This window comes from Hemibagrus wyckioides, linkage group LG08 (genome assembly GCF_019097595.1).
Source record: "Hemibagrus wyckioides isolate EC202008001 linkage group LG08, SWU_Hwy_1.0, whole genome shotgun sequence".
In the NCBI taxonomy this organism is placed as follows: Eukaryota; Metazoa; Chordata; class Actinopteri; order Siluriformes; family Bagridae; genus Hemibagrus; species Hemibagrus wyckioides.
The window spans coordinates 27,130,210-27,156,551 of record NC_080717.1 but is presented as its reverse complement, the minus strand read 5'-3'; the positions used below and the strand labels follow the sequence as shown (position 1 = coordinate 27,156,551).

The 26,342-nt window shown below is 40.4% G+C and overlaps 1 protein-coding gene across 1 annotated transcript in view; it reads left to right on the top strand.

Moving 5' to 3' along the window:
• The window catches only part of syt9b (synaptotagmin IXb), a 54,100-nt gene extending 45,388 nt beyond the window's left edge, over nucleotides 1-8,712 (top strand). Inside the window, exon 7 of the mRNA XM_058398086.1 lies at nucleotides 6,163-8,712. Within this exon, the coding sequence (XP_058254069.1) occupies nucleotides 6,163-6,234 (72 nt within the window). The 3' untranslated portion in view covers nucleotides 6,235-8,712. The remainder of the gene's footprint in view (nucleotides 1-6,162) is intronic.
• Nucleotides 8,713-26,342: the final 17,630 nt, after the last annotated feature.

The following is a 26,342-nucleotide window of genomic DNA, read 5'->3' as shown; positions in this document are numbered from 1 at the left end:
AAAGCTGATTCTGCATTCCGCTGTGCGTGTAGTGATGTTCAGATGGGAATCGGATTTCCGGATGCATGTCTGTTAAGTAACGTTGACGGAGGACGTCTGTAGTAATTACGATCGATTCGTAGGGGGTTAAGTGATCTCTGGATACAACGCAGAAATGTGGTTTTCTTTACAGGTGATCATTACACCATAAGGTCTATTCATACCAGGTTCAACATTTAGCTTTATCTCTTTTAACCAGAAGCCAAAAAATAAAATTTGCTCCTGCTCATGTTCAGCATTGAATGTCTTTGGCATGTCCCACTTCACAGTGGTGGTTAATATGAAGCTCATAAGCTTTCTGTTTTATCATACTAGGGGTGAAATATTCACAAAAACGTTCCAAAAAAAACAAAAACTGTTAGTTTTTTTCCACACAAATGTTTGTATCTTCAAAGTAAATGTTGATATCAAACCCATCTCTGCTCTCTGAGATGCTCCGAGTGCTTATTCATCTAAAAAGCAGCTCAAATTTGATCTTCAACAAGTAAAATTCTGTGTATGGTTCTCCAAAAGAGGGAAAACTAAAACACACTGAAAGCCAACAGACTCATTATATACCAGACTCACAGCCTGAACATCATTCATTTATTTACACTGATTGGAAATGTCCCATAAGTCCATTTTGGCGAATTGGACCATAAATGTTCTGGTATAAAGGGTTAATACAATTTGACCTTTGACCTATTATAACCTCCTGGTATTGTAAGGCTTGTTGCCATGTAGATTGCATTTGATCCTTATTATTTAGTTATCCATATTTATTTGTGTATGTAGCCAATGCCTTATGTGTAGCTTCTCCTTTTAAAATGTCATCTAAATATTAATGTTCTGCATTAAACTCAGACAATATTTGGCTTCCATACACTTTCAAAGACGATAGAAAAGAGTCAGCGCTTCCTGGAGATGTCTCCATACTAAAAAAAGATCTTTTCCCACAGGAAGTTCTGTAATCTAATCTTTACCAACATGTCAGTTCAGATTGGATATACAGTATGTACATTACCTGTGCTTCTTTCTGCGCTTACTTTTACAGAAGACAGAGACAGAGAGATCTTTCCAGAAGCAGGATCGTGCAGTCTGTGAAAACAACATGCATTTGGAAAGGATTCAAATCTCTACCACACCATAAATATTTATTTTACACATTCTATTTTGTAAAGCTAATTCGCTTCATGATAACTAAGCTAGCTAACACAGACTAGTTAGCATGCTTCAGTGGTTTTGGAGGACGCTGTAATTCTATTGACAATTTTATTTTTATTTTTTTTAACCACGCTTATTCCAAGACACATGAAAACATGAATGTTTTTGAGCTGCTGCTGCTCTGGATTAGCAGCTAAACACGTGGCATCAAGTGCTAATTGCCCTCTTCCGCATACATGAGCTCACAGACACATACGATTGGTTAGTATCACTCTGAATGACTAACAGTGACACCATCCCTCCCAATTTTCCCCCACAAAAATGACCAGTTTTCCTCTCCTGGACCTACAGCCATAGACGATGATATTGCTTCAAATCTCTGACATATCTTTCCTCTTCAAGGCTTTTCACACAGCCCTGTTCTGGAAATTTTAGCCATGTGCCGCTGACCTCTCGTACCCTCAGACTGTGTTCCTCGATAATTCAATTCCTCAGCTCCGCCAGCCAAGGTTAAATACTCTGCACCTCAGCTTTCTTCGGCTCATAAAAGGGATTTTATTATAACCTCTGTTCGAGCTCTATTCATATAACCAGAGCACAGCCAAGAATGACCGAGCCAAGCTGGGAAAAAGGAGGGAAATTCAAAAAGAGATGATATGTGATTGGATGAGAGAAGAAATCTGAGGTTTTGAGGTAGAGGCTATCACAGGCGTCACCCACGAGGGCGACAGACAATTTAGGATCAGAGTTGAAATACCAACCTGCTGAAGATCTCAGCACCAGGAGGGTAATTTCCAAAAAATTTAGTTAAAGTGCTGAGCTTATAATTATATTGCAAAGACGCAATGTTCTCTTTGGTGTGTTGAGTCAGAGTCTTTTAAGATCCGGTGCAGAGGAGTACAAGGATCTGATTAGGCTTAATAACCAGTGATGGTTTTAGTCTATATATTAATTCAAAGATACACTATATTGCCAAAAGTATTCGCTCACCTGCCTTGACTCGCATATGAACTTAAGTGACATCCCATTCCTAATCCATAGGGTTCAATATGACGTCGGTCCACCCTTTGCAGCTATAACAGCTTCAACTCTTCTGGGAAGGCTGTACACAAGGTTTAGGAGTGTGTTTATGGGAATTTTTGACCGTTCTTCCAGAAGCACATTTGTGAGGTCAGGCACTGATGTTGGACGAGAAGGCCTGGCCCAAAGGTGTTCTATCGGGTTGAGGTCAGGACTCAGTCAAGTTCATCCACACCTGACTGTCATCCATGTCTTTATGGACCTTGCTTTGTGCACTGGTGCACAGTCATGTTGGAAGAGGAAGGGGCCAGCTCCAAACTGTTCCCACAAAGTTGGGAGCATGGAATTGTCCAAAATGTCTTGGTATGCTGAAGCATTCAGAGTTCCTTTCACTGGAACTAAGGGGCCAAGCCCAGCTCCTGAAAAACAACCCCACACCATAATCCCTCCTCCACCAAACTTTACACTTGGCACAATGCAGTCAGACAAGTACCGTTCTCCTGGCAACCGCCAAACCCAGACTCGTCCATCAGATTGCCAGATGGAGAAGCGCGATTCATCACTCCAGAGAACGCGTCTCCACTGCTCTAGAGTCCAGTGGCGGCGTGCTTTACACCACTGCATCCGACGCTTTGCATTGCACTTGGTGATGTATGGCTTGGATGCAGCTGCTCGGCCATGGAAACCCATTCCATGAAGCTCTCTGCGCACTGTTCTTGAGCTAATCTGAAGGCCACATGAAGTTTGGAGGTCTGTAGCGATTGACTCTGCAGAACGTTGGTGACCTCTTCGCACTATGCACCTCAGCATCCGCTGACCCCGCTCCGTCAGTTTACGTGGCCTACCACTTCGTGGCTGAGTTGCTGTCGTTCCCAAACACTTCCACGTTCTTATAATACAGCTGACAGTTGACTGTGGAATATTTAGGAGCGAGGAAATTTCACGACTGGATTTGTTGCACAGGTGGCATCCTATCACAGTTCCACTCTGGAATTCACTGAGCTCCTGAGAGCGACCCATTCTTTCACAAATGTTTGTAAAAACAGTCTGCATGCCTAGGTGCTTGATTTTATACACCTGTGGCCATGGAAGTGATTGGAACACCTGATTCTGATTATTTGGATGGGTGAGCGAATACTTTTGGCAATATAGTGTATATACAGGGTTTGGACAATGAAACTGAAACGCCTGGTTTTAGACCACAATAATTCATTAGTATGGTGTAGGGCCTCCTTTTGCGGCCAATACAGCATCAGTTCGTCTTGGGAATGACAGATACAAGTCCTGCACAGTGGCCAGAGGGATTTTGAGCCATTCTTCTTGCAGAGTAGTGACCAGGTCACTACATGATGCTGGTGGAGGAAAACGTTTCCTGACTCGCTCCTCCAAAACACCCCAAAGTGGCTCAATAATATTTAGATCTGGTGACTGTGCAGGCCATGGGAGATGTTCAACTTCACTTTCTTGTTCATCAAACCACTCTGTCACCAGTCTTGCTGTGTGTATTGGTGCATTATCATCCTGATACACGGCACCGCCTTCAGGATACAATGTTTGAACCATTGGGTGCACATGGTCCTCCAGAATGGTTCGGTAGTCCTTGGCAGTGACGCGCCCATCTAGCACAAGTATTGGACCTAGGGAATGCCATGATATTGCAGCCCAAACCATCACTGATCCACCCCCATGCTTCACTCTGGGCATGCAACAGTCTGGGTGGTACGCTTCTTTGGGGCTTCTCCACACCGTAACTCTCCCGGATGTGGGAAAGACAGTGAAGGTGGACTCATCAGAGAATAATACATGTTTCACATTGTCCACAGCCCAAGATTTTCGCTGCTGGCACCATTGAAACTGACGTTTGGCATTGGCACAAGTGACCAAAGGTTTGGCTATAGCAGCCCGGCCATGTACATTGACCCTGTGGAGCTCCCGACGGACAGTTTTGGTGGAAACAGGAGAGTTGAGGTGCACATTTAATTCTGCAGTGAGTTGGGCAGCTGTGGTTTTATGTTTTTTGGATACAATCCGGGTTAGCACCTGGACATCCCTTTCAGACAGCTTCCTCTTGCGTCCACAGTTACTCCTGTTGGATGTGGTTCGTTCTTCTTGGTGGTATGCTGACATTACCCTGGATACCGTGGCTCTTGATACATCACAAAGACTTGCTGTCTTAGTCACAGATGCGCCAGCGAGACGTGCACTATCAATTTGTCCTCATTTGAACTCTGATATGTCGCCCATAATGTTGTGTGCATTGCAATATTTTAAGTAAAACTGTGCTGTTACTCTGCTAATTAAACCTTCACACTCTGCTCTTACTGGTGGAATGTGCAATCATTGAAGATTGGCCACCAGGCTGGTCAAATTTAGCCATGAAACCTCCAACACTAAATTGGCCAGTGTTTCAGTTTCATTGTCCAACCCCTGTATATATGGCGTTCAAACGGCCCTCTAAACACAAAGAGGCATGTTATAGGAAACATTTTCAATCAGTATAAACAAATGAATGACGTTCAGGCTGTGAGTCTGATCTAAAACAAGTCTGTTGGCTTTCAGTGTGTTTTAGACATGTGTTTTTCCCTCTGTTGGAGAACCTTACACAGAATTTTACTGGTTGAAGATCAAATCTCTAGCTGCTTTTTATATGAACAAGCACTTGGAGCATCTCAGAGAGGGGTTTAATATCAACATTTACTTTAAAAAATATAGACATTTGTGTGGAAAAAAATAACCTTTTTGGATATTTTCTATGAATATATCACACCTAGTAGACTAGGGAAGAACAGAAATACTTATGAAACACTACAAAGTCCTGAGTGTCTACTTTCATATTAACCACCGCTGTGGAGTGGAGTGGGAAAAAATAGTTAACTAACGCAAGTTAATAAGACAAAAATATGCAGCTTGTCATGCTAGTGAGAAAACAACAGAAACCTCAGAGGCTACCGTTCCTGAAAACTATGTCAAGGCACAAAACACTGGACAAAAATGCACAAAGGGTTTAATTAAAGAATGGAGACTTAATGAAGATTAATGACACAGGACACTGATTACACTAATGAATTAATGATGATTTTAAGAGTCCATCTATCTGCTTATCTTACACTTGGTGGCTGGAAACCTGGAGCCTATTCCAGGGGACTCAGTGCACAAGGCAGGGCACAATCACACTCATCACTCACACTCACCTATTCACACACTGCCATGCCAGTCAGCCTATAACGCACTGTCTTTGGAGCGGTGGAGGTAACCGGAGAACCCGGAGCACACCCCAAGCCCATAGAAAACTTGCAAACTCCACTACACAGGAAGGCAGGAATCAAACCCCCAACCCTGAAGGTGCGAGGAAACATGCTAGCCACTAAGCCACCTTTCAAGAAACAAGCGATTATCTTGAAGTCAGGAACAGGCGATATACTGTAGATACGCCACAATATCACTGAACATGAAAAGGATGGGGGGAAAGTCATAACTAGAACAAACACACGTGAATGTACTGACTTCAATCTTAACATACCAAACAAACAGACTCCTTCCATACATGATAAATAAACATTTCCTTACAGAACATATCACTGTATCAACCTTTCTGTGACTATAGAAAAATTGTAACAAATGCATGGTTATGTCAAACATTATATTAATTTAAAAGAAATTATTCAACACCTTCAGATAAATTCGAATGGAGAATTCAACAAGATCAAATTATGAACTTGTGAAAATTCTCTTTGCTTAGTTAGCTTACTGTAGTTAGCTTGACTTTAGCAGCTAAGATTCGCTAATTAGAATTAGAAGTGACTTAATATGTCACGTGCATGATATATGAAACATCCTGTTGTGTGAAATGTCTAAAACGTAAGTAAATTTCACATGAATGATGTCATTATTCACTTGTCCAAATGTCTACACAGGTTGTAGGAGCCCTAAGCTGACTTGTTTAACTCTCGTCTCTTCCAGTGGAGCAGTGAAGGAAATCCTGGAGGAAGCCAAGGCTCCTGCAACTCTCTCAAAACACCACCATCACCCTGAAACCTCCATCTGATCGCAGCTCCCAGCGTTCGAAGAAAAATGGTGGGAGAGTGAGACATCTTGGCTAAAGGTCACTCAAAACGTGATAAGAAGGTGCAGGCAAACAAAAAAACAAAAAAACACTGGACTTTTTCTCCCGGGGAAAGGGTGCGTGTCTGTTCTACTGCATGTCAACGTGACCGTGTGTGTAGGCTTCAGTTTTAAGAAAAAATTCCTAACAAGGTTACAGTTTTGTTTAAACTCTATTTGAGAGGTAAGTATTTTTGACATGTTTTCTGTATCTGTATAACACATTGTAATAACTTCTTGATGTTTTTGAGTGCAGTGCATGGCCTCTATTTTGTGTAATTTTGTTCTTATGGTATCAGATTTTACAGTGTTAAATCATTCTGTATGAAAATACATAAGAAGTGCAATAGCAAAGGTGCTGATCGTCATTACTGCACATCGGAACCACGTCTTCGGACACGAGACTAGGAAAATAAATAAATCATGATATGAAAATTCATGAAATTATGAATAAGAAATTGTGCACACTATATTGCCAAAAGTATTGGGACGTCTGCCTTTACATGCACATGAATGTAATATGGAGTTGTCCCGCCCTTTGCAGCTAAAAACAGCTTCAATTCTTCTGGGAAGGCTTTCCACAAGGTTTAGGAGTGTGTTTATGGAAATTTTTGACCATTCCTTTGTGCATTTGTGAGGTCAGACACTGATGATGGGCGAGAAGGTCTGGCTCACAGTCTCCACTTTAATTCATCAGGACTGTGCAGACCAGTCAAGTTTCTCCACACCAATCCATGTCTTTATGGACCTTGCTTTGGTCACTGGTGTACAGTCATGTTGGAACAGGAAGGGGTCATCCCCAAACTGTTCCCACAAAGCATGAAATTGTCCAAAATATCTTGGTATGAAGCTGAAGCATTAAGAGTTCCTTTCACTGGAACTAAGGGGCCGAGCCCAACCCCTGAAAAACAACCCCTGAACTCAATGATTTGGAGGGGTGTCCCAAAACTTTTGGCAATATAGTGTAGCTAGATAACCCACAAATTCGCTGCTAGCCACTGTTACTTGTGTAGTAATGCTAAACCTTTACATGAAGCTCCAGTGTATCTACATTTTTCAGTTTTTAAGCGCTGGTTAAAGTTGTAAATTACAGAAGAGTATTTCATTAAATTACATGTGCATCAACTTTGATAATATCTATTAACACAGTAACTATCCCAACATGTAACTAATAACTTTTTAACGTAATTGATAAAAACTATTTGTTGTAACATAAAAAAAACAACAAAAAATGCAACATTATGTAAATCCTGTAATTTCAATGCACCATGAACTACATATTTAAATCCTGCAGGATTACAAATGGATTATTTTAATAGTCTAAATCTGATTTGCACTTAATTCTATACAATGTTTTACTGAATCTCTAATCCAACTGTAGCACTGTTTAACTTCTCAGGAGTTACCTTATTACCTCCCCTGAACTTATGAACTTCCCCTGGCTGTCTGAATAACCGAATCCCCGTCTGTCTTCAAACAAAGACTAAAGACCTAAAGGTCCAGGGTGTCTAATGATGGGAAATAGAAATACTTTGCCCTACTGCATCTTCTCCTAGTTTTATGTCATTGTCCTGAGGCTTCTGCAACAAAGCAGCAGTGCAAACAGCCTTGAAAGAAGCAACATATGAGCTTAAAACTTTGCCAAAGGAATGTCAGTATTGTACCATAATAACTTTTATAAACAAGACAAAAATTGTGCCATTACATAACTACAGATGCTTCTATACATATGCATAGCTGAAATATTTTATACAACTATGTGGGTGTCTAACAAATGCATTGCTTGTATATTTGCAGTTTACTCGTTACCAGCTTCGATGAGGGGAAACAGGATTAAACAGCTAATTGGTATCATAGTCTTACATAACGAAAAATCAAATTGCTTCTCACCACCATCTGGCATCCACCCAAAATATGCAAAAATCCCACTTATCAATTTAATTGTCCAGATCACACAGTGATTATATTTAGCATGTTTCCTCACCAACCTGAAGACTAGTTGATGTTTTTCTGTTATCCATCTGCTCAGCTTCGGTGAGTCTGTGCCCACTGTAGCCTCAGATTCCTGATTTTGGCCCAAGGTTTGACATTGTGAGTGTTGTGCTGTTTGAGATGGTTTTCAGCTCACCAGGGTTGTAAAGTGTAGCTCTTTGGTTAAAGGTATTGTAGACTTTCTGTCAGCTCTGTCTGGTCTTTTCTGAGTTCTCTCATCAGCAGGCTGTTTCCACCCAGAGAACTTCTGCCACTATTCTCCCCCACTATTCTGTGTAAGATTCCAGGAGCATAAAAATTCCAGGAGATTTCTAAAATACTCATCTGCCCATCTGTTATCAACCACCATGCTCCAATCAAAGTCACTGATTTTGTCACTTTCCCCAATCTGATGCTTGATGCAAACATTAACTGAAGCTAATGCTTATAATTTTATGCACATTTCTGCTGCAACATGATTGCATAAATTCAAAGGTATAAAGATGTTCTGAGGCTGTTTCTCTGTTTATCTTGAAACCATTCCTACTACATCCACAGCAGAATGCTGTTGTTCCTATAGAAGAAGAAAGAGATTGAATTTCCTTCTGGGGAGCATCACAGATTATTTCCTGTTCTGCTCATGTTTTTGGATTGTGTTTCATTATTTTATTTTCTGGTGTCCTTTAGTTGTCCCTCTCTGAGGACACAAGGATGAGATAGTATTTACTGAATGAGACGTCCTTGCTTGATTATATCACCTGCAGTCCTAACATGATACAATCCAATGAAAACAAGACCGGGGACTGTGTGTGTGCTCCCTCTGAAAGACTCTTCTCTAATCACTGTTTCATTTCTTCACGCACCTCCAAGTCCTTTACTGGTTGCTGTCCAGAGACATTTTGTGATCAAACCCTAAACATAACACCTCCAATGTTGCCTAATTGGCCATGTTTCTTCTCAATTAACCCATTTTAACCTCACTAGGAGGTCAGGCTAACAGACATACCTAGCATTAAACTAGCAACTGACGTGTCTGGTTTCTAAACTGTGATTAGTTGCCAATCAAATTGACATCCACGACCTTTCTGTGGCACAAAGCGTTCCCTGATGTGTTTTGCAACATGGGTTCAGATCCACAGGAAGAATAGAAGCTATTTAAAATAACATCAATCACACGCTGTGCCGTAGCAGGGTCAGCAGGAGATCGCGGATGTATTCCTGCCATTAAACAGGTGGTGTTCACAATTACTGACAGCAGGCAGTGCGTGTTCGCTGATTACACACATCAGTTTGAAAACTGATGCAGTCTCCTACCTGAAACTTTCGCAGTGTTTCCAAAGTGCACAAACGATGTTAGCTACACCGGCAGTATTGCCGACATCGGTCTCACCAGCGTGGATTAATCCGAAGGCTGAGAGCCGAGTAATACACATTCAACAGGAATTACGTCTCAGGGCTACGTCTCAACACACATTCTTCACTTAATATGATTCCCAAATAGTACAGGCACCTCTGGTGTACCGGCAAGGCCTAAAGCCAGATGATTTAATTATATGTACTTAAGTTATCGAGGTCTCCTCACTATTACAGAAGTGTTAAGGGAATCTAAGCTGTATTGAACTGAATGTTACCTCTCTCATTGAACTTTTAGCTAGTGCACTAAACATTAAAGTGTAAGCTCAGTAACATCAGTTCTGTGCTTTTTTGTGTGAGGATGTTTTGATGGTATTTGAGAAGCTCCAACCCAATTACCACTGATATATTCCAACTGTGTTTGTTCTGGGGTATTGGTATTTAGCTATATTACTTTCAGTTGGGATTTCATAGGATATAATTTCCTAGCAATTTAAATCAGACACATTTAAAGCGGCATTTTTTCTGGGTTATCTGTCCAGTTGTGTGTCCATCTGAGATTCCTGTTACTGCAATGTCTTTGTAGGATTTATAAGAAATTTTCATTGTTGCCATAGTGGATTCACAGTTTAGGCTCTGGGTTACGGATCAGCCGAAGCACCTTGGCCACAGCTTGGGCGCTTGAGTGAGGCCCTTAACCCTTTTTACCAGTACACTGGTGTTCCACTTTCTGCCGGTGGAATGCAAGTCGACTTATGGTCCATTTTCAATCAGTGTAAATAAATGAATGATTGCTCAGGCTGTGAGTCTGATATAAGATGAGTCAGGAGTCTGTCGGCTTTCAGTGTGTTTTAGACGTGTGTTTTTCCCTCTGTTGGAGAACCTTACACAGAATTTTACTGGTTGAAGATCACATTTGAGCTGCTTTTTAGACGAACAAGCACTTGGAGCATCCCAGAGAGCAGAAATGGGTTTGATATAATAATTTACTTTGAAGATAGAATTAAAAAGACAAACCATTTTTGTTTTTTTAGAACTTTTCTATGAATATATCACCCCTAGTAGGCTAGGGAAAAACAGAAATACTTGTGAAAGACTACAAATTCTTAAAGTCCTGAGTGTCTACTTTCATATGAGCTTCATATTAACCTCCACTGTGGAGTGGAACATGACAAAGACACTCAATCATCAACATAGGCACAACAACAAAAGGAGCAAACACCATTTTTTGGATTCTGAATGAACCCTCTCTGCTCCAGTGGTGTATTATGGCTGACGCTGAACTGTCCAGCTTTCTAACAATATTAGAAAAAAGAATTTCACTGCGCTCTAAAGGCTTCTTCTTCAGCTGAACGATTAGATTTTGGAATTGATCCAAACAGCAAGGTCAAAGGTCTTCAATAGCATCCTTCCTGTTTGAAATATATATTACTGGGGTATATTTTCTGGCATACAAATTACTAACAAGAATAATTCGACATCTTGGTAGCTAGGTGGTACCATATATAAACCTGGAAAAACTGTAAGGATGGTTGTAACACCATATAATCAACCAGCATTCATCAGCAAATAAAAAGCTGGCAATAAATTGGAAATTAAAGCAATGTTCAAATATAAATCTTAGCATCAAGTGGGGGCTTATAACTGATACCAAGTAGTGAGTGTAATATAGATGAAGTGCTTCTGTAAATATTCGATCAACAAATACACGCTAAGAAATAAGAAATATTTATACGCTGTTCCACCAAAGGTCCATCCTTTGCTGCCCTCCCTTATGAATTTTTGCCTTAAGAATTGAAATTTTGCAAGAAATTAGCACTGGAATATGATACGAATGAACCGAACTGAATGCCAGCTAAATTGCATGTACGTCCGAGAGCCGTTCAAAACTTCAGTGGAAAGCCAACCGAAGCTAGTTTACCAATTTTGTGATTTTTTTTTCAGTCAGTGAAAGCTGTGTGAAAGAGTCAACCCATGATACCAACGTTGCCTTCAGCATGCGCTCAAAAGATAGGTGATTTTTTTCAGGCGTTTTTTGTTGACAGATTGGGGGCGTGGGTGGTCTGTTCTATTTTTAGGCCAAGCTTGGTGGCACGACTTCCTGTGAGGACCCTTGACATGGAATGCTTGGCTTGGGTCAGTTCTTTGTAAGCAGCCATACAGTTTACATACGCTTCGTATTGGGAATATTGGTCATATTTTTGGGCGGCTGGAACGGATTATCTGCATTTACATTATTTCTGATGGGAAAATTCGTTTCGCAATACAAACTTTCACCTTAACAACTCGCCTCCAGAACCGATTAAATTTATATGCTGAGGTTCCACTGTATAAAGAACCATCTTTCACAAACTATTGCTACTATTGTGTGTGTGTGATGGTCAGCGATGTACATACCTTTGGCCTTTGTATTTTTATTTTTTTTCAGTTCCAAGACATTCAAGTTTACAGTAAATGCACTTCAATGTAAGATGCTTGCATTACATTTATTTAACCCTTTTCTGCGACATTTCACGCAAACTCTGCCTGCACTGCTTTTCCGTGTAAGCTAATAGCGTATTTCAAATTAACGGCCAGCTTCACTCCCGGTGAATTACTATCTACAGGAAGAAGGTGAGTGACCTGATTAGGTTATAAGTGGAGTAGATTTACTGGAACCAGGCCTGGACTGTCCATTAAGCCATAAAGGTAACTCCTTTTTGCTCTTATCTAGATTTTCTTTCTATTAACCTTCTTTCTTGCTATTAACCATATTGCCGGTTCGACTCAAACGTGCATGTTTCAGATCAGAGTTGTAATTAAAGATCAATTTGTGCATTCAGTCGTATTTGGTGTAGTCATATAATTTACCATGACAGTGTCCTTGTGAGTGATAGTTCATGTTTATGTTTAGAGAGAGCAGGATATGATGGTATTAGCCTGTTACTTTGGACTTTAGACTTTAATCAAGCGTCGGAAAGCTTGTATTTTTAGCGAACGTAATATTGATGATGCTCCTGTATAATTCTAAATTATTAATGATGTCCATAAGTCATGTAAAATCGCTATGTTTAGGGGGTGTTTCGGCTAACATAACACCAAAACATTAGAGATTAGAATGGACAAGACCATTTCTCAGAAATTTGGGAATAGACAATTATAGAAAACGTCAGCAAGACTCTGTAAGCATGGCATTCAGATTGTTACAGCGGTGTACTACTTATGGAACAGGAAGCTGGTTTGCGACACACCCTAAGCTGTTGGATCATGATGAGGAGCGTAGTTGGTTGAGAGAGTAACCCTGTTTCCATTAAGCACTTACTCTGTGAGCTCCAATACTCCATGCTAACTGCTCCAGTTATGAATTATTTAGCAGAGGCGTTTCTGTGAAGTGCAAAGCAGAGACAAATATGTGTCCTGCTAACACGGTTTGTCGCCATTGGCCATGTATTTAGTACAGAGCCCATGAGAGCAGAGGCCTCATCATTATCATCATCATCATCGTTATCTCTGATCGGTGGAATCAATCCAGCAGAGTGTGAACATTGCTCTCAAGAGCTCTAGCACTGGAAGGGTCAGATATCTGAGGCTTCATGAGCATGAAATCTTTGAATCCGGCTAAATGATGCAAACAAATGATCCTGAATGAAGAATCAAGCAGCTTAACACCCAGAGCATTTGTCGATATTGCTAAGCTGAGCATTTCACTAAAGCGCTGCTCATTTTGGGTGAATAACGTCGGTATGGTTCGACTCGGTGCGGCCCGTCGACGGCGAGTCCCCTCAACTCTGAGGAAAGTCATCTCACTTTGTCTGAACCAAATAACAATGATGAATGATGCTGTGTGGGAGAGAAAACATTCATATTTTCTGATCTCCTCCTACACTGCTGTTTGAAATCATGGTCCAGCTATATTTGCTTTCCTGATAATAATCACAGCAATATTATATAATGCATTCATTCATCAAGTGTTTTTTGTTCTTTTTTTTAATAACAGGATCAAGTATGAATAATGCACTTTGTAGGTGTGCACTGACTTGCCTGTTGCTTCATGTGTTGCTGTGATGGTTTGCCAGCTCTCCCAATATCCAATATCAGTAGAGAGGGACCAGATACTAGACCACAGAATATCGAGACCCATTTTCAACACAGCTGTAGTGACATGATAGTGTGTGTGTGTGTGTGTGTGAGTGTGTGTGTGTGTGTGTGTTAAAGATTGTCCTGTGCTGCTGATCTCTTTCCACAGATGGCCTACAAAGTCCCCTCTTATGATACATGTATCTGAAAAAATTCACCCATAAGTGTAGGTACAGTGCTTTGCAAAAGTATTCACCCCCTTGAACTTTCCCATATTTTGTAGTGTTACAACCAGGAACTGAAACGAACGTATTTGAGAATAAATGTCATGAATCTACACAAAATAGCCCATAATGCTGAAATACTGTTACAAGCAACAAACATAAATAAATCTAGAAGCTGTGATTGCAGAAGTATTCGCTCCCTTTACTGTAAATCCCCTCAAATTATTGTACATGAAATGAACCTTTAATATATTTTATTATTATTATTTGAGAGGATTTGGGCTTCAATTTGAATGGATGAAATGGCTGAAAAATTTCTTGACACGTCAATCACTTGTGTTTCTGATCATTTTACTTTCTTTTTTAACTTTTTATTAGAAAAAAACATCCAATTTGTGCTAATTTGCATACAACAGTAATATTAGATTAGATCATTCACTGTCATTGTCTTTATACATTAAAGTTTCTAAAATGAAAAAGAATTTGTTCATATTAAAACTTCATTTTATACTCGATCGATTTTATACTTTTATATTGGACCATAATGGTGCAAAATTTAAATAAATTCAGAAGCTGTGATTGCAGATGTATTGAAACCCCTCAGTTATTTCTGGTATCTTCAGCTGAATTGGTGGAATGAAGTCAATCTGTGATTGCGATTAAAGTGTCTCAGTGATGCGATCTCAGTATAAATACAGAGTGCTAGAGAACTTACCTAAACAAACCACATCCTGTTTATTAGACACAAAAAAACAAGAATGGTAGAAGGTTCTGGAACAAAAAAAAATATATCACTCAGAGATCGGCCATTAAAACAAATTAAATCTCATGGGGAATCATTAAATCTGTTATTTAAATAATGGAAAGAATATGACACAACTTTGCCTAGAGGAGGCCTTCTACCAAAATCAGTAACTGATTCGTTAAAGACGGTACTGGTCATAGAAATAGTACTGTAACAGAATTTACCATGATACTGACATATATTGCAGTAGACACCAAGCTCTTGCTAAGAGATAGGTGAACTAATACATTTGCAACTTATTTGTTTAATCTATTAAGGAATAAGACTAAGGCGTTGCTGTAGCTTAGCACGTCTGCCTCGCACCTCCGGGGTTGGGGGTTTGATTTCCGTCTCCGCCCTCTGTTTGTGTGTGCCGAGTTTGCATGTTCCCACTGTGTTTCAGGGGTTTCCTCCGGGTTCTCTGGTTTCCTCCAGAGAGAGAAATTGTGCCCTGAGATGGATCGGTACCTCGTGTTCCATGTCCCCTGCCTTGTGCCCTGAATCCCTGTGATATACTCCAGGCTTACTGTGGGCCTGCGTAGGATAAGTAGAACAAAAATGGATGGATGGGTGGATGGATGAATGGGTGAATGATGTATGGAGTAACACTACTGGAGTGTATTTTAATTGAAAAATATGGCAATGTGGCATCATATGACCCAATAATTTTTACCACCTTTAAGATAATTACTTTCTCAGAACACAATTTTTAATTTATTAATGAACGTCACATCGTGGTTTTTTTTTTTAACCATTTTATGGTTACATTTAACATTGAGGACAATCTGTACGACTATTAGTTCCTGTTACTGCTTACACTGTATCAGCAATATATTAACAGCTTTGAGATCAAACTTTTATCATTAGCCTTAGATTAATCTAAATGCACCACCTGTGAAGATCTGCTGTTACCCCAAATTAATCCAGACCTTCTGATCAATCAGTCTGCAGAATTAATCACCGCTGTGGTATAAATTACACTTGGAAACTTTTCAGCATGCGGTTGGTGCAGCATTCCATAAATCTCCCCAGTTTACAGCGAATTAAAAATTCACTTATATTTAACAAACCACCCGAGACACTCTGGTTCCGATCTGATCCAGCTAGAATCTTCTGCGACATCCGAATGTGTTATATTGAGGTTTGCGCTAATCCCAGCAGGAGGCTAGATCTCCACGAGCGGCCTGGTGATTCAGTGGCAATCAGCAGGACAGAGGCTTACACTTCAATAGACCTACTACTTCTTCAATTACCGAGTGCGACTCAGGTGGCGGAGCTGCGAGCGATTTAGCTAGCTCAATTTCCACATTATTCTTTTCCCATGCCGGATAGCAGAGCTGTCTGTCCTTGGTGATACAGTACCTCAAAGTGGAAAAGCGACGCCCTGCAGCTAAAGAAGACAGAGTCACACAGAACGCTATTAACAGGGACGGCTTTTGTGGCAGTCGACCGGAGCATTAGGTTATGGCGCTCTGACACGGAGGAGTCGAACGGCATGTGCGGTACTGAAGCTTCAAAAGAAATCCATATTCATAAATCTTTCTAACTCTCTCCATAAGCTTTTTAAACCTTTAATAATCGCTCATAAAGTGCTGATCTTTCATAACGTAATCGATAATCTTGTCCTAGCGCAAGTGCGCCATCTGTTAATAAAACAGATGCTCACAAAGGTTCGCTATTATAACGATTTATCATTTTTGAGCTACACTTGTGTTCTGTTCCCGCCAGGTTTTGGACACCGTCGTCCCTGGGTGTTCGACGTGATGACTTCTATATTTCTGCTCTTACAAATCCAAATTAAAGCCGGTCTAAGTGAAGAAATTATCTAATTAAACCAGAAGACATTCTACTCTGAGCTTATGGTCTCTTTTGAAATGTAATTAGCGAATGATTATTCCATTTCTGAGGAAGGAAACATAAGGCATGATTAGAAAAGATCTAATTAGGTCGTTCGGATGAGAGAAAGAGAATATTTCCGCCGTACTGAACACACAAACTCGGTGCTAAGAGCAATATGTGTTTCTGAGGACAGTGCTCTAAACAGATATGATGATTGTTATTATTCATTTTTTTCCAGAAGCTTGTCCCTGATTGGAACTGCATGGGGATGAAAGTGTTTTTTTCCATCAAGGCACACAGTCAGATAGGGAACTTGCATGAGAAAGAAAGATCGTGTTCATTAACGTGAATTAAGAGTGTCATGATCATAACATTCACCGTACATGAGTGTTGGCATCTGGTTCACGCACACGTTAATTAGCACAAGTCACGTCTTGTACAGCGCACAATGTCTAGCTTCTGTCTTCGCTTTGTTGGAATCGTAGCCCCTTATTCAGCTCTCGTTCATGTTAGCGCCTTGCTTCGCTATCCTAGTGTTGTTTCCTACACTTTGCATTTTATGTAATTCACCTACAATAAACAGAGTCTGTAAAGCAAAGCATCCACTTCTTCTACAAACACCTGACAAAGATGCTGTAAGGTTAGTGTTTATTCATGCCTGGTCAGGGTCGTGGTGGTTTAAATGAGGCTGCAAGGTGTTTCTATTTCAGAAAATACACACACACACACCTAACAATCTCATGAGTGCTATATCTAAGCAGGAGAAACTGTCAAAACACACACACACACCCCCCATCAATCCCCTCCCCCAGAACCCTCCATTACAGTCCATGCCCACTTTGGGTTGAAATCTGAATACTGCTGCAGATTCGACAGAAACATATACATCGTTATCACAAAATAAAACTTCTTCATGGAAAAATTATCCTGAATCCAAATAACCTCAGCCACATTCGGTCCCAACTTTATGCCTCTGTATAATTATTCTAAAATTTAATACGCTTGTTATGATTGGGTAATAACTGGATTACTGTCATGTTTAGTGAACAATAAAAGGGTGATTCATGGGAATTATGAGAGGGGAAAATCTCTCTCTCCTTCTCTCTCTCTCTCTCTCTCTCTCTCTCCCTCCAGTCTTATGAATATTCAATTCATACACACGCACTTGCCTCTTAGCCTCTTAGCGCTGTGAAAGTGGTGTGTTTAAATAAATCCTATTTCTCACTGAGACCCTTCACTTAGCACATCTGGAACCTCTGCGGCTTTATCCCTGGCTCTCATCGTGTTTTTAATGGACTGTCATCTCCACGCCTGAGTCTCTGCTCATTACAGCTCAAGAAGGGAAACGTGGCCCTGCGAGCTCTCGTCCTAAAGTGCAGCATGAATAGACCGGCGGTTTTATAATGCTTATGTGGATGAGTTTATGATTTATAACTCAGAAGGGCTTATGGGAAATTGGGGCTCTGCTGTTAGCAGGCATCACTTAGTCAGAAAGCTGCGCAATAATCCATCTTAACCATCAAGGGAGTGCGCAGTTAGCCAATAACCGCCATTAGAGGCTAACTGCAGCGCTAATACACAGACAATTAGGATTCCATCCCATGGCAACACACACACACACACACACACACACACTTCATTATTCAAATATTAGCCTGACCCTCAACCAAACTAGCATAACCATTAGCCTAAACTTTACCTAATGGCTAAAGATACATTTAGTTCATTTTTACTTCAGGAAAACCTGCTTAGCTTAGCACTCAGGGTTTTACCCAAACACCATTTTATTGGTCTGGAAATATTATTAAAAAACAATTAGTTAAGCAGGAAAAAATCCACTTGAAAAGAACAAATCAGTCGACTAGCTTGCTAATGCTAATCCTGTCAAATGTTCAGTAAATGATTTGGGAGAATAATAAGTAAGTAAAATGATGAGTATTATGTCAAAAACCGCTATTAAAGAGCATCCTAGCTAGTTGTACAATTGATACCTTTTTTTAAATAAATTATGTATGAAATTTTAATATATACATCTTTAAATCTAGGGGCATTGGTGGCTCAGTGGTAGGTTTCAATGCCCAAACCCCAGCCACTGGATGCAGGGCCGGTCCTAATTAAGCCTGGGTAGTTGGAACACTACAAAATATGGGAAAGTTCAAAGGTGGTAAATACTTTTGCAAAGCACTGCACCTACAATTATGGGTGAATTTTACAGGTACATGTATCATAAGAGGGGACTTTGTAGGCCATCTGTGGAAAGAGATCACCAGCACAGGACAATCTTTAACACACACACACACACACTCACATTTCTCTGGGGAGAAAGATGCAGCATTAATATTTCCCGAAATATCTCATGAATATCATTATATGTTTGTTCTGTTCTGTTTCGATCTCCTCAGAAGTCTGCAATTGAACTCACGGAGAATGATTTGGGGACGACACACACATGATGGCATGATGATTGGACTTTTCACAGTGACGAAGAAAACCTTCACACGCCCGTATGATTTGTTTACAACGGAAGGTCCCAAAGGCCATCATCAAGAGCTGGATTTATTTAATCATCACTGTCTGTAGTCGAGTCAGCAGCTGTCTGGGTCCAGATCCAGCTGAAGCCTCTCATGTTCAGATCTATCAGGTCCATGTTCATAGGTCCGTAGAGTCCGAATAGCTCATTTGTCAAGCTGGATATGAAAGGGTTTCCTTGTAAATCGTTCAGAGGAGTATTTACACAAGAAATTCATGAAAATCTAGCTAGTTTGAAAAAAAAAGCTCACCTTTTGCTCATTTAGAAAAATATTCTATTTCTTTCATAGTATTTCTTATTCATTTCTCTTTTTTTAAATTTATTTATTTGGAGAGGATGAATTGGATTGGCCAAGGTTTCATTATTCTGTCCATTTCCTTCTGGACAGAGGGTCCACACACACAAGAAACGAACTACAAGTGACAAAAATGTAAAGTCTTTCACCTTCTTGCATCATTCTGTGAACTTTACCTCTTTTGGGGTGCCACGAAATGCCACTCAGCTGCACCATGTGAATGTGCTGGGGATTTTACTGCTGACCGGCATTTGTTAGCATACATATGTAGCAGGTGTACTTTTAGAAGAGTATTTTGGGATTCCACTTGCCATGACCATATTTGGATTTCCTGTGTGTATCTGGCAACCATGCTGATTTGGGGAGTTAGCAGTTAGCAGATCATTAACAGTTTTGCTTAACGAATGTAATCTTATCTTCCTCCGCGCCATGCATTGCTGCCACGCACTGCTTTATTTGCTGCACAACTCCTAAAATTTGCCCGTTTATGTGTTGCCCAGATTCAATAAATGAGGACATGATGGCAAGGATTTTGGTGTAGTGAGTTTGGTGTCATGATGCCCTGAATGCTAGCACACTGCTATTTTAATGAATTGCAGAAGGCTGTAATACTGTCAGCTATTTACGTATGTATCTAAATGATTCCAGTGATTAATTCCAATGATTGTGACTTAAAGTGGTATCAAATCTGCATTATGCTAACACGCGGCCCGACACGTGAGAGATAAATGAGCCGTCAGGAGCACCAGAGTACTTTATAAAAGTGAATACATGGAGTAAGTAGTCACCTAACAGTAAACCTGTCATTAAAGCACTCAGGCATCATGACCATCATGACTAACGGCTACACTTAGAGCCATTTCACAATGCACGCGCATCACACAGTGTTAGGCTTCCGCTTTAACAAAGCACTTCGGTCCACGTGTGCTATATATCCACTTCGTTAGATGGTCGTTAAATGCGGTTGCTTTATGTCCCGTCGAAATCTTTTCACTTGTGCTTAAGTGAAGCAAAGGAATGTACAGAGACGCATTCAGGTCACATGCATTATCGTCACTTTCTGCAGACGGTCCACATGGATGTGTGTAGTTGTCCAACCTGTTGCACCTGCTGTATTGAGCGAAATACGACAGATTTAGCCTTTTTACCAGTAAACTGCTGTTATATTCTATTAGAATTACGGGACATTTTCAATCGGTGTGAACAGACGCATGATGTTCAGGCTGTGAGTCTGATCTAAAACGAGTCTGTCGGCTGTCGGTGTGTTTTAGACATGTGTTTTTCCCTCTGTTGGAGAACCTTACACAGAATTTTACTGGTTGAAGATCACATTCAAGCTGCTTTTTAGATGAACAAGCACTCAGAGCATCTTAGAGAGCAGAAATTGGTTTGATATCAACATTTACTTTGTGTGGAAAAAATAGCCATAGGAACTTTTTCTATGAATATATCACCCCTAGTAGGCTAGGACAAAACAGAAATCCTTGTGAAACACTACAAATCCTTAAAGTCCTGAGTGTCTACCTTCATATGAGCTTCATATTAACCACCACTGTGGAGTGGAGACTCAATCATCAACATGGAGACAAGAAAACAGGAGAAAATTCCAGTTTTTGGCCTCTGAAAAAAACAGTTTGTTATTTGGAGGACATGCAGCATGACCCAAGGAGAGAATTACAGATGTGTGTGTGGGTGTGTGTTATACTTTGCCCCGATATTCATACTGATGGAGGTTAAGACTTTTCTGTAGATTCAAAAGTTGTTTTCTTTTCATTTTTTAACCTCAAATATCTTATGCATTGCTCCTTTCCTCCTCATAGATAACAGTCCAAAGTGCGTTCACATCACTGCCACTAAAAGCAGTCAGGATAATAATGCAAAAAAGCACAGAGGAAGTCAATATTACATTAAAACAATATTACTTGACTAGCGGGAGTGGGCACCAACTAAGCTAAAAGAAACAGTTTTTATATAAAGGTCTTTCAAGTAGCTTCATAAGATAATGGATTAACAAAACAAAGCAAAGTTTTGTATTAGTTTTTGACAAATGGTGAAATAAAAGCTAGTCGATTCAGGCTACAGGAAACAGAGCGCATCCAGCATGCAGTCGTGAGGTGCGGCACGAATTCTCACAAGCTGTTAATAATGTTTACTGGCACCTAAGGGAGGAAATTTCTGCATTCATAAAGCAATAAGGGTCAGACTGACGCTCATCACTCTTAATACTACAGTCTCTGATGTGTGCTACTGATGTGTAAGGACATCTGTCATCGATGTTAAAACTTTCATTACCCATAAGACACAGTCATAATGCTAGAATGACAACAGGGTTGTGGAAATGAAACGATAATTGGCGAGAAGTGAAATAAAGATCTGATGAAATAAAGCTTGTTTTTATTCAATGAGAAGATTACAGAGGAGTCCATTTCAGCTCAACGAAAAATGGCCCAGAGGTTTATTAAAAATAGAAACTCAAGCTGTTGTTTTTATAGTAAAGATCTCTGGCTGCTTGAAGTTTGTCATGTTCACCAGAATGAAAGTTTATCTTTATCAGGTCATATTCAGATCGCACAATCATTGAGACATTTATACTAAAATACACCGATCAGCCATAACATCCTGAGCACTGAGAGGTGAAGTGAATAAGACTGAGTATCTCCTCATCATGGCACCTGTTAGTGGGTGGGATATATTAGGCAGCAAGTGAACATTTTGTCCTCAAAGCTGATGTGTTAGAAGCAGGAAAAATGGACAAGAGTAAGGATTTTTGTGATGGCTAGGCCACTAGATCAGAGCATCTCCAAAACTGCAGCTCTTGTGGGGTGTTCCTGGTCTGCAGTGGTCAGTATCTATCAAAAGTGGTCCAAGGAAGGAACAGTGGTGAACCGGAGACACGGTCATGGACGGTCAAGGCTCATTGATGCATGTGGGGTGCAAAGGCTGGTCCGTGTGATCTGATCCAACAGACGAGCTACTGTTGCTCAAACTGCTGAAGAAATTAATGCTGGTTCTGATAGAAAGGTGTCAGAATACACAGTGCAGGATGGGTCAGGGCTGTTTTGGCAGCACCAACACAATATTAGGCAGGTGGTCATAATGTTATGCCTGATCGGTGTATAATAAATCACACCCTGGGTGTGTGTTAGGATCGGTACACATCATGAATATTCAAAATGGAGAAAATGGAGCACTCGGCTTCCCACCGGCCCCGAGGTACAATACAGGAAGTGTGATTAAGTATGTCTGTTAAATCCACTGTGAGCTCAGAGGAAGGGATCTAATCTTTTAGCTCTCTTCGAGAAAAAATATATTTTTGTACAGTTACATATGAAATGTGTTTTTAACTTTATTGATTGACTTACTTTAATGTATTTCTATCACTTCATGCAGGTACATCAGAACACAAACAGCTAGAACATGACGTGAAAAGATTTAGTTTTGTGAGGGTGATCAGGAAAAGCAAGCATTCAACAAGTTGTACAAAATAATAATCGAATCAAACGATCGTACAAAATAACATATTGATTAAGATCCACAGGATAAATTGGAGCACAACAAACTGGCATGTCTGCCCTTTTCTGTAATCACAATATCATCTGTATTAATGTTTGGAGGTGTTTCAATGTTTCCTGAAAATACCACAACCATATTTAACATAAGACTCTAAGTAATCGTGATGTTTTTCACCCTAAAGTCAGATTTTTGAGCCTTGTGATGTTTTTTTTAATAACTATGTTTATGACTGATTATAAATTGTGGGTTTACACTACAGGAAATTCTTCAGGAAGCCTATATACAGTGTGTGGAATCTCAGTAACACGACAAACTGCTTTTGTAAATCTTAAGTTATTAAGAATAACTGTTTATGTTGATCTTTCAGCTGCTCCCTAAGTGTCCACCAACTGGCCAGCACAACAACGTGGCACAGTTTTTAAACTGGATGCCCTTCCTGACACAACCCTCCCATTTTCATCCAGGCTTGGGACCGGCACTGCATCTGGTGGCTGGGAATCGAACCCAGGCCTTCCACATAGTAGACAAAAAAACCTACCACTGAGCCACCAGTGCCCATATTAAGAATAGCTGTTTATATTGGCTGTATAATAACAGCCTTTTTAACAATTTACAACTATAAATGGTTAAAAAGCACATGTACTCCATATATATATTTAAATGTTGGGAATTTGCTGTAGTATAAGTGGAATAAAATACTTTGGCGTGTGTTGTTATAGGAAAACAACAGCATTTTGGATTATTTTCCTCTGACACCATGTCCTGTCATGTTTCAGTCCTTTCCTAAGTGGCTACAATGAGGTGTGTGACCGTTATGGAAGTTTTGATGATTTGAGCGAGTTTGATGAAGGGCCAAATTGTGATGGCTAGACCACTGGATCAGAGCATCGCCAAAACTGCAGCTCTTGTGGGGTGTTCCCGGTCTGCAGTGGTCAGTATCTATCAAAAATGGTCCAAGGAAGGAACCGTTAGAGGCAGTGTCATGCTTTGGGCAATATTCTGCTGGGAAACCTTGGGTCCTACATCCATGTGGATGTTACTTTGACAGGTACCACCTACCTAAGCATTGTTACAGACCATGTACACCCTTTCCCTTTCCTGGAAACGGTATTCCCTGATGGCTGTGGTCTCTTCCAGCAGGATAATGTACCGTGCCACAAAGCAGAAATGGTTCAGGAATGGTTTGATGACCACAACAACGAGTTCAAGGTGTTGACTTGACCTCCAAATTCCCCAGATCTCAGTCCAATCCAGCATCTGTAGGATGTGCTGGACAAATAAGTCTGATCCATGGAGGCCCCACCTTGCAACTTACAGGACTTAAAGGATCTGCTGCTACCATCTTGGTGCCAGATCCCACAGTACACCTTCAGGGATCTAGTGGAGTCCATACCTTGACGGGTCAGGGCTGTTTTGGCAGCAAAAGGGTGATCAGCACAATATTAGGCAGGTGGTCATAATGTTCTGGCTGATCAGTGTATCAGCTGATTTATTTTCTTTTATTTTTTTATTCATAGGAGCACAGAAAGAGCTCCAGTCAATGCTTTTATGTGTGAAAAATGAGATATAGACTGCTTTTGTTTTTAATGATTACTTTCTTGCTGGAGAATGACTTGTCTAAGTCATTTAACTGACATCTGCCCCTTAATGTACTCATTATTCTGTATGTGCTGTATGAATGAGAATGAATTGATATTTCCTCATATGGCAGGAAACCACTGTTATGCCGTGACTCTAAATTGACGTTTGTGGTAATTGTGTGACAGCAGGGTGGAATTAAGCCCTGGATTTCCTGCGCCATTAAGAGCTGAGCTGTCACTTCCTGTCAGTAGTGTACTGTGTGTGGAGCGAGCTGGATAAACTCCTCATCCACTGACTCAGCCTCGGGTGTGAAGTGTCTCGGTGCAGCATTTCAGCATTGTCTAAACAATCAGTGTTTAAGAAAAGAGGAAAAAATTCACCTTTCATTAATCCTTAATGGAGAAATTAAACATTTTAAAGTAATTATATGGAGTTTTGGGGGAACTTATATATAGTGTTACTGAGTCCCCGGTTCTGAGCTTCTGTGTGTGTGGGTGTGTGTGTGTGAGGTCCTTCATCTTGAACTTTTATCCAGCTGTTTCATCCAGAGTGTACTCCTGCCTCATTCCCAGTTTTCACACCTACTGTGAGCCAAAGTAAAGGGATAAAAAAAAATCTTTTAAGAACTCAAACAAGAAATCCTGTGACTTCAAAATAATGCAAATCAGCACTACTTGTGCTGTAAACATACAGCTGCGTCATTGTGTGTGTGTGTGTGTGTGTGTGTTTTCCAGACCACTACAGTGGACTGATACTCGTCAGTGTCAACAACAGACTGCTTCTTTTGGCTCAAGTTCATAACATACATTGATTTCTTTATTACATTGTTTTGTTTTTGCAATATGCTGCCCTCTAGGGGTGGAGCTCTCAAAAATAAACCTTCACATCACCGTCTGTACAGAGAATAAACTTCTTGTAGGAAGATTTAAAGATTTAGATGGTGCTTTAAACTAAATATCCCCTCAAGCAAGTATCCGATGTACAAACTTAGTAACTTCAGCCTTGTGTGTGTGTGTGTGTGTGTGTGTGTATGTGTGTGTGTGTGTGTGTCTGCCAAATCAAGGGCCACAGTCCAAAAGTCAAATTGGACTGATTCTCAGGCAGCATCTGTGTGTGTTCGCTGCCAGACAAAATTCCTTCTCCTCCTCCTTTAACCTCCTTCATGTCTTAAAGGAGTCGTTCAGTTAAATCCACTTTCTACGATTTTCCACTAAGTTCTGGCATGTTTGGCTTCAATACTCCATAAAGGAACAATCCAAAAAATAAAAAATTGAGACAACAACCCAAAGGTCTGTTAATCCTCCAGATTCCTTTTGCTGGTGACTGAGGGGGAAAAAATGATTCTTTACACTACAAACCTATATGTAGTGCAGCTCTAGAGTCCCGGCTTCTGAGCTCGTGCTATTGTGTGTTTGGATATCTCCAGGTTTTCCAGTTTCCTCCTACTTCCAAATATGGAGTAAATATTGCCTCCAATAATATGTGTTTGTGTGTGTGTGTGTGTGCGTGGTGCTTTGTTTTGATATTTCAATCCAGCTGTTTCATCCAGGTTGCGCTCCCAGTTTTCCCACTTTAGATTCCACATCCACCGTGACCCCTGACCAGTATACTGTATACTTCCATTACTTCCACTACTAAGCTGCAGCAAAAAAAAAATAGCAAAACATTTGGACACTAATCACTTATTAATATTAATTAGATTCAGAATAAGAATGAAATGAGGATGAATGTGAGGTAACGCTGAATGATTTTCTCTTTCCGTGATACACTGTTAGAGTTTTATAAGACAGCAGACGTGTGCTCCTGATGGTATTTACGATAAGCGTTTTTGATCCACTACTGAGTGGGGACGTGTCAGGACATCTGGAGATGATTACGCCTCCAAATGACTCC